This window comes from Phyllopteryx taeniolatus, chromosome 5 (assembly GCF_024500385.1).
Source record: "Phyllopteryx taeniolatus isolate TA_2022b chromosome 5, UOR_Ptae_1.2, whole genome shotgun sequence".
NCBI classification, from domain to species: domain Eukaryota; kingdom Metazoa; phylum Chordata; class Actinopteri; order Syngnathiformes; family Syngnathidae; genus Phyllopteryx; species Phyllopteryx taeniolatus.
The window spans coordinates 9389581-9401670 of NC_084506.1; the positions used below are offsets into that span (position 1 = coordinate 9389581).

The window sequence follows — 12090 nt, forward strand, 5'->3', positions numbered from 1 at the left end:
GAGCCACTAGCCAGACCTAAAAACAACCTGATCGACAAAACATGGTTCAATGCTTAACTGCTGGTTTTTGCCATATAGAATACACAAGAAGCACCCCGTGATAACTTTGCCCTGTCTCTGGACCTCCCCAATCTGGCATGACTCCATCATGACCTTATTCAACTCCACTGCCCGCTGCACACACACACACACACACACGCACGCACACGCACGCAGAGGCCATTTACCCAATAGTTGGGTCACCCCCTAGTCTGAGGAAAATATCCGTCACGGAACCCCGCTAACAGGAGGCCTCCCCTCAACCACAAACTGAGTAAGGAATGAGAGAGCGAGAGCGAGAGAGAGAATGCATTAAAGCTGAAATATTTGCTGATGGAGGGAAGGATGAGGGTAGAATGGGGGGGACCTCGGTGTGAGCGTGGACCTACAGAACACTCCCACATGTGGAGTCAATTAGGAACAATCTTGTTTTGTACCAACTGCCGCAAAAGAGAGTTTTCTGTGAGAGTGAGTGTGTGTGTGTGTGTCTGCGTGTGCGAGTGTAACTGAGAGAGAGAGAGAGAGAGAGAGAAAGAGAGAGCAAGCATTGTGTTGAGAGAGTAAGTGAGAGAGCATGTTTTTGTGAAACCTAAGCAGAGAAATCGGTTTCATATCGAGCAATTTTAAGAGCAAAGAGCCAGCACTTTGACATTTATGGCTGCTATTCACCATCAAGTGAGCAGGATTGCAATTACAAAGTAATTGACACTTGGAACGCAAACACTTGTTCTCGAGGGCTCAGCATGCATGAATGATGCGCGCGCACATTGAAGGGTGAGGCAGAGGCAACACTTCACACTCCGCTGGGAATTCCAGACCACTTCCTTGGTGACAGCACAGAGCAAAGATGGTTGCTTCTTCAATTGTGTATCGAAATTGTTACCTTTTCACAATTTTCATGATGCCTCCATTTTGAGACAGATGGTTGGTTGTCTGTCAGGTCGGCAGGGCTGCATCAATAAGCACCGGTGTCACCAAACAAGGGTTGATGCTTTTACATCTTGATATATGGTGAATTAGAAATTGTAAGGTTTTGACATTTTGAGGAAGGACTGTTTGATTTTATAGATGGTGAGATTATACATTGACAAGGTGTTTCAAAAATGTTAAGAGACACAGGCTTCTTGAGATCATTTGCATTTTGGCCTTTTGTCCATACGCAAACCTTGTGAGAAGCATTACTACCGTTTCTGTTTTTGTATTTTTATGGTTATTGGTGTGTGTAATATGGAGGAACTCTACTCTTAGTGTAAATTAAATCTGTGAGTTATTGTTCGTGGTTAGAGTGAGCTACAGTCGGGGGTTGGTTATGCACTGTAAACACTCTTACGTTGGGCTCTTTTAGGTGATCATATTCTGTTTTGCTGTCTGACCATTGCAATTTCCCCTCAGATAGTAAGCCCTGAACATTGTGGCCTGTTGATCAAATGACTGCTGATCAATTGTGTGCACCATTGCAAACTTCAGCATATGCCTGCTGATGTATCTACTGCTGTGAAGGCCTTTGAATGCGATTGGTGTGGACACAGATTCAAAAGAAAATTGGCAGGGTGTGAGGTGGTAAAGAGACTGCCTCAGGGAGCTTTCGGTGTTCAATATATGAATGAGATTCTGCTTCATAGAAACATGAAGTAAAATACCAATGTGCTTTACTCAATTCACCATCACCTAAATGTAATTGGCAAACAACACATTGACAGGGAAGAAGTCTTCTTACCAGCTGAACATATGCTACTTTATAGTCCGGCTGCTTCACCCTCTGGTTAAGGTGATTCCTCTTCTTGTTGGAACCTGACAAATAAAGAACAGCTGATATTACTTGCGTGCAGAATCATCACAGAATGCATATATGAATTCGGATGGTCATTACACTTAAATGACATAAAAGAAAATACATTAATTGCATAAGGCCAACTGAAACCAGATTTTGAAGACAACCGAGCTGTCCATCTATCCATCGATTTTCTTCCGCTTATCCGAGGTCGGGTCGCGGGGGCAGTAGCTTTAGCAGGGAAGGCCAGACCTCCCTCTCCCCAGCCACTTCCTCCAGCTCTTCCGAGGGGATACCAAGGCGTTCCCAGGCCAGCCGGGAGATGTAGTCTCTCCAGCGTGTCCTGGGTCGTCCCCGGGGTCTCATCCCGGAACACCTCACCAGGGAGGGGTCAGGGAGGCATCCTAATCAGATGCCCGAGCTCCCTGATCTGGCTCCTCTCAATGTGGAGGAGCAGCGGCTCTACTCTGAGCCCCTCCCGGATGACCGAGCTTCTCACCCTCTCTCTAAGGGACAGCCCGGACACCCTACAGAGGAAACTCATTTCAGCCGCCTGTATCCGGGATCGTGGTCTTTCGGTCACAACCCACAGCTTGTGACCATGGGTGAGGCCCGGAACGTTGATCGACCGATAAAGTGAGAGTTTCACCTTTCGGCTTAGCTCCTTCTTCACCACAACGCACCGATACAAAGTCCGCATCACTGCAGACGCTGCACCGATCCGCCTGTCGATCTCCCGCTCCATTCTTCCCTCACTCGTGGACAAGACCCCAAGATACTTGAACTCCTCCACTTGGGGCAGGATATCGTCCCCAACCTGGAGAGGGCACTCCAACCTGTTCCGACTGAGGACCATGGTCTCAGATTTGGAGGTGCTGATTTTCATCCCAACTGCTTCACACTCGGCTGCAAACCGCTCCAGTGAGAGATCACGGCTTGATGAAGCCAACAGAACCAGAACATCTGCTTCTGTAGCTGGGGATCGGATTGCCAAGGTCCCTGCCTTTGGCCACCGCCCAGCTCACACTGCACCTGACCCCTATGGCCCCTCCCACAGGTGGTGAGCACATAGGAAGGGGGACGCACGTTACCTTTTCGGGCTGTGCCCCATGGGTGCAGGCCCTCGCCTTCGAGCCCCACCTCCTGGCCTGGCTCCAGAGGGGGGCCTCGGTGACCCAGGTCCGGGCAAGGGAAAATGTTTTCCTGTATTATTAAACATCATAGGGGTCTTTGGAGCCATGCATTGTCTGGTCCCTCACCTAGGACCAGTTTTCCATGGGTGACCCTGCCAGGGGCATAAAGCCCCAGACAACTTAGCTTCTAGGATCATTGGGACACACAAAGCCCTTCACCGTGATAAGGTGACGGCTCAAAGATGGGACACATGAACTGAAAACAAAAATTCCACGAGTAACGAAGAGAATGCTTGTTTTCAGCGGACATACACAATGAATGGGCTCCTAATGCTAAATGCAGTGTGAGAAGGCTTTTACGGACGGACAGACGTACGTACACACTGTGTGTGCGTTATCGCCCACAAAACCCCTGTGACTCACTCACCGAACCCCTGGGGTTCAATCGAACCCAGGTTAAGAGCCACAGTGTTCGTCGGACTCAGAGGTCTTGATTATTTCATCTTTCTTACATACATACTGCAGAACACCGTTTCATCTCTATGAAAGTGTTTATATATTTTTTGTAATACCTAGTAACTCGCCATCACAAAAGAAAATATATATTTAGAGATGCTAAATCAAGAAAACCCAAATCAGACCAAATGCAGACTATTTCTTCATTTGTCATGTCTGTAAAGCTTCATTGTATCATGTTTGTTTATTCAAAATTTCAAATATATTGTCTGTTGATGCATATGCAACTGTACCTTAATTTATTTAAGGTGTTCGACAAATGTTAAAATACTGATATTGTGATGTATTACATAACAGCCATTCCCCCCAAAACACAACAAATAAATAGGCAGAACATGAAAGGAGACAAGGAAACAGCGTTCCCAAAAATGTGGTTTTATTTGCGGTAAAAGCGGCCGCTAGGTAACAACAGAATCCTTATTTGAACTCAAATATGAATCATTTCTAAAAAGTTGCAATCAAGACCATTTAGGGTCCATGAAGACTGACACCCAGGGACATCACCAAATACCGCATTTTCACCCCTTTTATATGCTTTGCCAAGCATTGACTGCACTTGCAATCTTGGACCCGGCAGCGGAACACGACTGAGGTGGACCGTCCCGAAAAAAATTACACTTGGCAACTCTTGGCCGCACACCATAGAAACATGGCACAATTGTCAAGGAAGAAGTAATTTCCAGAAAGAGAGGAAGCATGCTACAATAAACGAGAGAGTGTGGTTATTTTAAGAAGCCGCAGGAAACGATCACTTGCCCCATCCACTGACGGCATCGCTGCGTTTCGGCAACAGAGACTCCCCCTATTTATTTTCCAGCCACAATACATATGAAATTATGAATATAGTCAAGTATTATTGTAATTGTCCTTATTTCCGGCTGGCTCTGGCTTACACCCCGAAAAATATTTTGTGAAATTGCACATGCATTTTGGATTGGCCATTACATCTGCGGCCTTCAACAGCGATCCCCTCCGATGAAAATTTGGAATCACAGCCAGACCAGAGGCCAACGCATGAAAACTAGTTGCCGAACCATGCAAACTGCAAGACAGTTCAGTTGCTGTGCGGCTGGCCTTAATCATGTGCAAACGAGCTCGTCATGAGGCATTGGTTTCCTTCTCTCTACCCTTTAAGACGCTATCATTGCGCTTCATGTCAAGACTAGCTTTAGTAAATTGAATCTTGAGTGTGTCATCAAGGGTTTGTACCTTCATGAAATGCATGTTTTACATTTCTTAAGGCATTTCGATTGCAGGCTTTGAAAATTACACATCATACATGCGTCTCCTGGAATTGTTGGTATTGTTTTTTTGCAACACACATAATCCAAAGATTCTTAATTTTCCCGTCCTTTCGGAACGCAGAGCAGATCAGCTCATTCGTGCTTTACAGTCAATTCAGGTCAACTAAATGTCATTTATATACAGTTGCGACAGTTCACAATGACATTATCTCAAGGCACATTCCATATTAAACGGATGTAGAGCCATGCTCCTCACATGAGAAAGCACTATGGCAACAGAGGAAATGAAACCTGAAAAAGAACTGGTGCAGGGTCAACTTGCTGTTGAAATGGAGGGCCAAAGGGCACGAGCGCGAGAGATCGCGAGAGAGAGTGAGAACGTATGAGAGTGAGACATCATTTAGCTGATAAAATCTCACATTTCCTTGAATTTTCTGAAAACAGGACACGTATACATAAAGTGTAACCTACAAAGTCTAATGTAAATAGTTCAGTGATGCTGGTCGACCTTCGAACTCAAATACATAGAAAAAAATGGATGTTGTTGCCATCCAAAAAAGCTTTATTTACTGGACAAGCCAAGTTTTAGGAGAATAATGTGGCAGTAGTATAAACCGATTAAAAATAAGTACAAATTGTGTGTGGAAATGATATTTTGCTAATTGTGAATGGTAAATGGGCTTTGCCTATTGAGTGCAAAATTAAAATCTAAAATATTGTGACAACCACCCATAGAGGCATTATTATCAAGTTATCTTCCAAGGGTTATCTGAAAAGCAAGACAATGTGTTGATTCATTTTCTGTTCAAACAAAAGGTCTGCATAGTTTGCGTCTAAGTGGAAAAACAAGAGACTGCTCTTGTTGACTAGGGAATGCTGGTTAACCTCTTCCCCAGCTGGAGATGATAATAACATCATGTTCTTTCTTGTCAGATCTCACCAAGTGGAGGGAGGACAGGGGACTTGGGGAGTAAAAGTCGTGCGTGCGTGCGTGCGTGCGTGCGCGAGAGTGCGTTGGTAAGGCGGGGAGCAGAGTTGTCAGCTTTGCATTACATAAATCAAATGCCATTTCTTTCATAAATTGGTACCAATTTAGTACAGTATGTAGAAGATAAAAGGAGGTCAAAAGTAACTCATCGAGCAATATGTATGACAGGCCAACGGCCGGGTCTTCAAGATGTGAAATCCTTTTGACAACTTGCCGTTGGTCAAGTCAAAAGGCAGTCGATGCCAATGACGTTGCCATGGGAACAGTTATAAATTATAACCAAACCTTCCGCTGTGGTCATTTAAATGTACGCGTGAGCGCCTGGTAGCAAGTAATCACCAGAATGGCAGCCCACTGCTCAGGGAAAGCCGTAAGCAAAGTTGTAAAACGCTAACACCCTGCTGCCCCGAGCCAACCGGAGGGCCCTGTGTGAGTGGGAGACAGAGGTAAGATGTGTGTGGTGCAAACAAATCATTCTAATCATCCACAGGGACATATGACACTGACCTGTCTCTCCATAAACAATCAAATAACTACCCAGTGAATCCACAGAACCACACAAGCATGTTGGAAAAACGTTTCATCTTCAGGTAATCCTTTCCCAACATATACAGAAATACAAGTAACACTTTCCTAGAACGCTCGCAAATGCAACCACTCCCACTTTCTCCCACTTAGAGATTGCGGTTTGGCAGCCAGATATCACATTACAAATCCCAAACCAGAGGGGTCTCCATGGCAACCCCTTCCAAAATACCCCTGCTACCCATGGAGGGAAGAAAGGGTCGTTTGCGCCCCTCACTCTTTTCTGCTTCTTCGTGTCTTTATGCTGCCAATGGAGTGGAACTCTCAACATAGACAGGGATACCTTCTCTGACGCACTACAGGATCACATGGGCCCCAAAAGACCCCTTTCTTCTCGAGCCGCCTCTGCCAATGCACCACTCCTCCTGTTTCCACCTACACTCCTAAGGGGCTCTCATTTTTGCCAAGCTTTAATGACACCACCCGAGTAAACAGTGTTGATGGCTCTTTCACAACTTGGGCATAGGGGATATCGTGCCTTGTTACTTTCGTTAAAAGGTTGAATGAATTACATTTTCCATTAGTACCAGAAGTTTACAAATATGATATGGTTACACATTTGAATTGAGTTGGCTGTCTTCTGTAGTATTATAGCAAATTCAATGACAATACAATTCTCAAAAAGATGTGGCATAGCTCATGAAATGGCTTTCTAGTAAGCAGCGACTTCCGTCTTTTTTTCAAATGATCATTTATAGACAGCATATTTCAAATTGCCTGTACAATCAAATCAAACTTTAACACCCAATCTGGGAGGCAGACATGCAAAGTTAACACATACACACACACACACACACACACGGCATTCATGTCCGTCACAGTGATTTGATTATTACTGGCCACTTACAGTGCCGTGAAAAAGTATTGCCCCCCACCTCAAATTCTTCTTTTCAAATGATTTCATTTATTTAGGGGGGAAAAAAAATATTCAAGGTTATATTTGTCTGATATTTACATTTGTTTGATGATCTTAAACATTACAGTGGGGAAACTATGCAAAAACATAAGAATTTGAGAAGGGGGGGCCAATACTTTTTCACGGCACCATATGTGTTTGAGAACTAGCAGATCTTCGCACTATGAGCCACTTTACATTGCTCTAAATTGCTTGAGGACTGCATCATTTGCACTATGCCATTAAATCAGCATCACCACAATAGTGGTACGCGTTCATTGCTCGATGACTCTCCATACTTGCTGTCTGTTGTTATCCTAGAGTGGCTCCAACTACCGGCGGCAAATTCATTGTGCGTCTTGTAGCATACCTGACAAATAATGCTGATTCTGATTCTGAGTAGTTCAGTCAATGGGGACTTAGAGATGGTTCAAATCCTTCGAGAGACAAAATTCACTGTCAATGTGCTTTCGGAAAATTACAGATGCTTGCGTGCTTTTCAAATGACCTATGACTGCATAAACACGGATGCCTTACCGGAGAAGTAGACCCGCAGCGCGTGGAATATAGGACTTGAAAGAGAAATAATGTATGATCAAGGCAAAATTCAGAGGAAGCTCTGGGGGAGGCATACAGTATAGGCCTGGGGCGCCAAGTCATCAACTTGGGGATAGAAGTGAAACACTTATATGGCACAATCAGGAAGTGTTACTTATAATCCTGTTCAGTGTTTTCCTATAAATGCTGCAGCTTTACGTTCACGCTGTTAAGTTTTTTTCCAGTTAAAAAAAAATAAAAATGTAAAAAATAAACCTAAGCAAACAAGTACTCTCGATGTTTACCGTGAGTTGTATTCAATATTAAACTCGGTCTTCCATTCTCCCAATCATCTTTAATACACAGTACACACAAACATGGACACACACACACACACACAGTAATGCTCACAATTAGTGATGCAACTAAAAAACTTATCAGGATCTTTTAGTTGGAGGTCCTAAGTAATTTAACAAAAAAATAATAATAAAAAAAGTTTTTTTTCAACTTATATGTAAATTCTAAGAAAAAAAACACAAAATGGCTTGTGCAGCAATATTGGCACTCCTCAATATTTGGTTGCACAACCTTTGGCAGCGATGAGAGCCGCCAAACGTTTCTTGTATCTATAAGCTGTTTGCATTTCTCAGATGGTATTTTCTCCCACTCTCTCTTCACAATTTGTTCAAGCGCTTGAACATTTGCATGGTTCTTTTCACCAATGGCAGATTTTCCATTGGATTGAGATCAGGACTGATTGCTGGCCATTTTAAAACAGAGCTTTGGGTTTTTGTCTTGCTGGAGGACCCATGATCTTCATTTCAAACCAAATTTTCTTACACTGGGTAAGAAATTTTGCTCTAAAATCTCTTGATAATTCTCTGATTTAATCATACCTGCGGTACAGTCAAGGCCTCCAGTATGAGATTTAGTAAAGCAACCCCACAGCATTATGGATCCTCCACCATGCTTGACTGTTGGCAGGGTGATCTTTTCCTTTAAGGCTTCATTGCGTGGTCTGTAAACACAGTCTTTTGTGTGCATTGCCAATAAAGCGCTATTTTTGTTTCATCTGTCCATAAAATGTTATCCTTTGCTCTTTTGTATCAAACAAGTTCTCGAGACAAAAATGTTGTTTTACTTGATTCATATTCTTCAGAAGATATACCACATTTAGTACTTAAAACTTCATGGGTACCAATAATGGTGAGCACGACTGTACACAAACCTCAGTGATGTGTGTGACGCGAGTCCATCTGTGTTCAATTCAAATACAGGACATGATTTGGAAAGACTGACAAAGTATATCATAGTAAAAAACAATCCATGGGATTAAAGGGAGCGCAAGGAAGGACTCAGAGACAGCATTGTGGCAAGGCACAGAACTGGGCAAGGTTACAAATAATTTTCCGCTGTACTTACTCATGTTTCTAAGAGCACAGTGGCCTCTACAATTCTTAAATGGCGGAACTTTGGAACAGCCAGGATTATTCCTAGAGGTGGCCGCCCAGCCAAAATGAGCAAAAGAGGTAGAAGAGCTTTTGTAAGAAGCGTGACCAAGACCAAGCCCCAGAATTTCTCTGAAAAGATGGGAATAAGTGCCAGAAGGACAAACATACAATCTTGGAAAGGTGAGTCAGTTTCCTCCAGAATTTTGCTTAGATTTGAGGCAAAACAGTTATCTGTTTTTATCAGATCAAAGAATCTTATTTTTTTAGAACATGTGGGCTTTGAAGTGAATTACACCAAGGACAGGCAGTTGTGTCTAGCTACTCAGCGCATTTGCCGTGGCGCGAGTGGGGCGGGCAGGCGAAAATTCGCCTCCTGCGCCATTCGGTCAAAGCTGGGAGAGGTGACCTACAAACCACATTCACTTCGTGACAACGAATCAGCATCGAGAATGGACTACGCCGCACACTGTGGGCACCCTGAGCTGTATGACACGTTATCAGTGCCGGCCGGCCGGGACCAAACAAGAGAGGAGCAGGCTTGGAAAGTCGTGAAGGAATGAAGCTGGCATACCTGGTAAGTGTATTTATTCCTTTACTTGTTTACAACTGTTGAACTGTGAGTCAAGCTAGCAACAGCATTAGCCAAAGCTTTAGCGCAACCACCGACCACCTAATTACACGGACACACGCTCTTTCTATTTACAGATGAACTTTATTGGACAGATTAGAGGGAGCAGGAGGGGGGTCATGAGAACAGGACGCTGTTGACTCTGCCCCACCTCAAAGACCGCCTTGCCTGTGAGTATGTTCATAAAACATTTGGATTGAATCATATAGGGTACAAGCGTACCAACTGTATAAGCAATTATGGTCCGTGTTTCACCACTTTTCCTTTTAGGGTTTTTTTTTTTTTTTTAACCTCTGGGCTTTTTTTTTGTCTGGGCTTCAGTATTTTAAGATATATTCAGAACTGGTTTGGTTTTAACTACTTATCGATTATGGATTCTTGTCTACTGTGGTGCTGTTTTTTATTCTTAATGCATTCATTTTATATTGTGGCTTTAACTCAGTGTAGGTGACCATAAGGCGCCCAAAATAAAACACATTGATATAATTAACAAATATAAGCTTTATAAACTGCTTTGCATCACAAAATGTTTCTATTTCGTACAGAAAAAAAGGAAATGGAAAAGGAGAGGAGCAATTGAGGAGAAGACTGAGCATTTTCTCCGTTTCCTAAAGGACAGTACAAATGTTCCTCCACCCTCGGGCCCCCACTGCGAGGATCCACTGTTCATGACAAGCATGATTCCTTCCTTCTGATTCCAGAAGGAATATGTCAAATTTTAAATTCCTAAATTAATGTATGAACAAAGCACATTTACTCTAAATTTGGACCAATTGGATCAATAATGTCCAGGTGGCAATCTTATCCAGGAAGGATTCAGGCTTTTATACTTTTTGTTGTTGTTGTTATTTTGTTCGAGATGGATGTTTCGTTAAAACTTTTGTTGTTTTTTTTTAAGAATAAATCCACTTTGTTTTATTAATTTGTCTTTTACATTTTGCAGACAAAAATAGTTATTACATACATAAACAACCTTATGTGCCTTACCTTATGACATGATGTCACGTCGATGTCGGGTTTATTTCAATATTACCCTTTTGTTTGATTACCTGCTAAATGCAGACCATAGATTTGACCGTGTAGCGATTTCAAAAGTGATGCTTTACTGCGTCACAATAGATTAAATACAATATATATCATGGATAAAATATAAAAGCAGACAATGTTCAGTATGATATGCATATGAATTGGAATTCAAGCGAGGGACGCAGGGCGAAGTGAACTTTCGCGTTCGGTGTGAACGCAGCATAACACGACACAGAATCTCTGGAGCTCAATCAGAACGCCCAGGCTTCTTGGTCACATCTATCACCAAGGCCTTTTGGCCAGGGCAGCCAGCTCTAGGGAGAATCCTGGCTGTCCCAAGCTTTTGACATGTAATTGAAATCCATGTCATATTTCAGCTTTCTCAAGCATTCTGTAACTGTTACTTAATTAACATTTTATCATCATATGGAGCTGAAAGTACATTTTGGAAGACAACAAGGAATTTGAGTGAGTTTAACATTCATATGCCACTATTTGGATGGCATAATGCACTGCACATCACCCTAAACACAGCATACCAACAGTGACGTTCGGAGGTGGGAACATGATGGTGTGGGTCTGCTTTTCAGCCAATGGTACTGGTGTCATTCCTTCACATTGTTGAAGGAAGGATGAATGGGCAACTGTACCGAGACATTCTTGACAAAAATCTGCTGCCATCTACGGGGATTGATGAAAATGAAACAAGGGTGGAGATTTTAGCAGGATCATGATCCAAAACAGACTGCCAAGGAAACTCTCCATTGGTTTCAAAGAGAAAAAACAAAAAGAAAGCTGCGAGAATGGCCCCGCCAATCACCTGACTCGAATCCAATCGGAAATCGATGGAAAGAACTGAAACTCAAGGTCGATTAAAGAAGCCCACGGAAGCTTGAAGATTTGAAGACTGCTTATGTGGAGGAATGGGCCAAAATCACACGAGAACCTCGTTTCTCCATACAGGAGGTGTCTCGAAGCTGTCGTTGTAAACAAAGACTTTTGTACAAAGTATTAAATAAATACCACTTGGCGCCTTCAATATTTTTACCCCCCATCCCGTGTCATTTCACATTATTACACACAACTGAATTTCTTAGATTATTTGTTCTACCTTTTTGGTATGTTAGGGTTACTCTGGTTGTTCCCATCTGGTGAAATTTTCATGTCAATAGCACCTTTGGAAATATATTTCATGAGAAAAACGGACACGTGTTAAATACTTATTTCAGCCACTGTATATATTGTTTCAAGGTGGGAGGCACGGTGTATGACTGGTT

General features: G+C 42.9%; 1 protein-coding gene and 1 long non-coding RNA gene across 3 annotated transcripts in view; one reads left to right on the forward strand and one right to left on the reverse strand.

The window, feature by feature from the left end:
* The window catches only part of mrpl23 (mitochondrial ribosomal protein L23), a 59263-nt gene that overhangs the window by 21718 nt on the left and 25455 nt on the right, over positions 1 to 12090 (reverse strand). For both annotated transcript variants that reach the window (XM_061773379.1, XM_061773380.1), the window contains exon 4: positions 1757 to 1830. In XM_061773379.1, the coding sequence (XP_061629363.1) occupies positions 1757 to 1830 (74 nt within the window). The remainder of the gene's footprint in view (positions 1 to 1756; positions 1831 to 12090) is intronic.
* Positions 8196 to 10709, forward strand: LOC133477905 (uncharacterized). The gene is made up of 4 exons (XR_009788514.1): positions 8196 to 9339; positions 9427 to 9733; positions 9865 to 9957; positions 10333 to 10709. It is a non-coding gene; the product is annotated as an uncharacterized LOC133477905 (long non-coding RNA).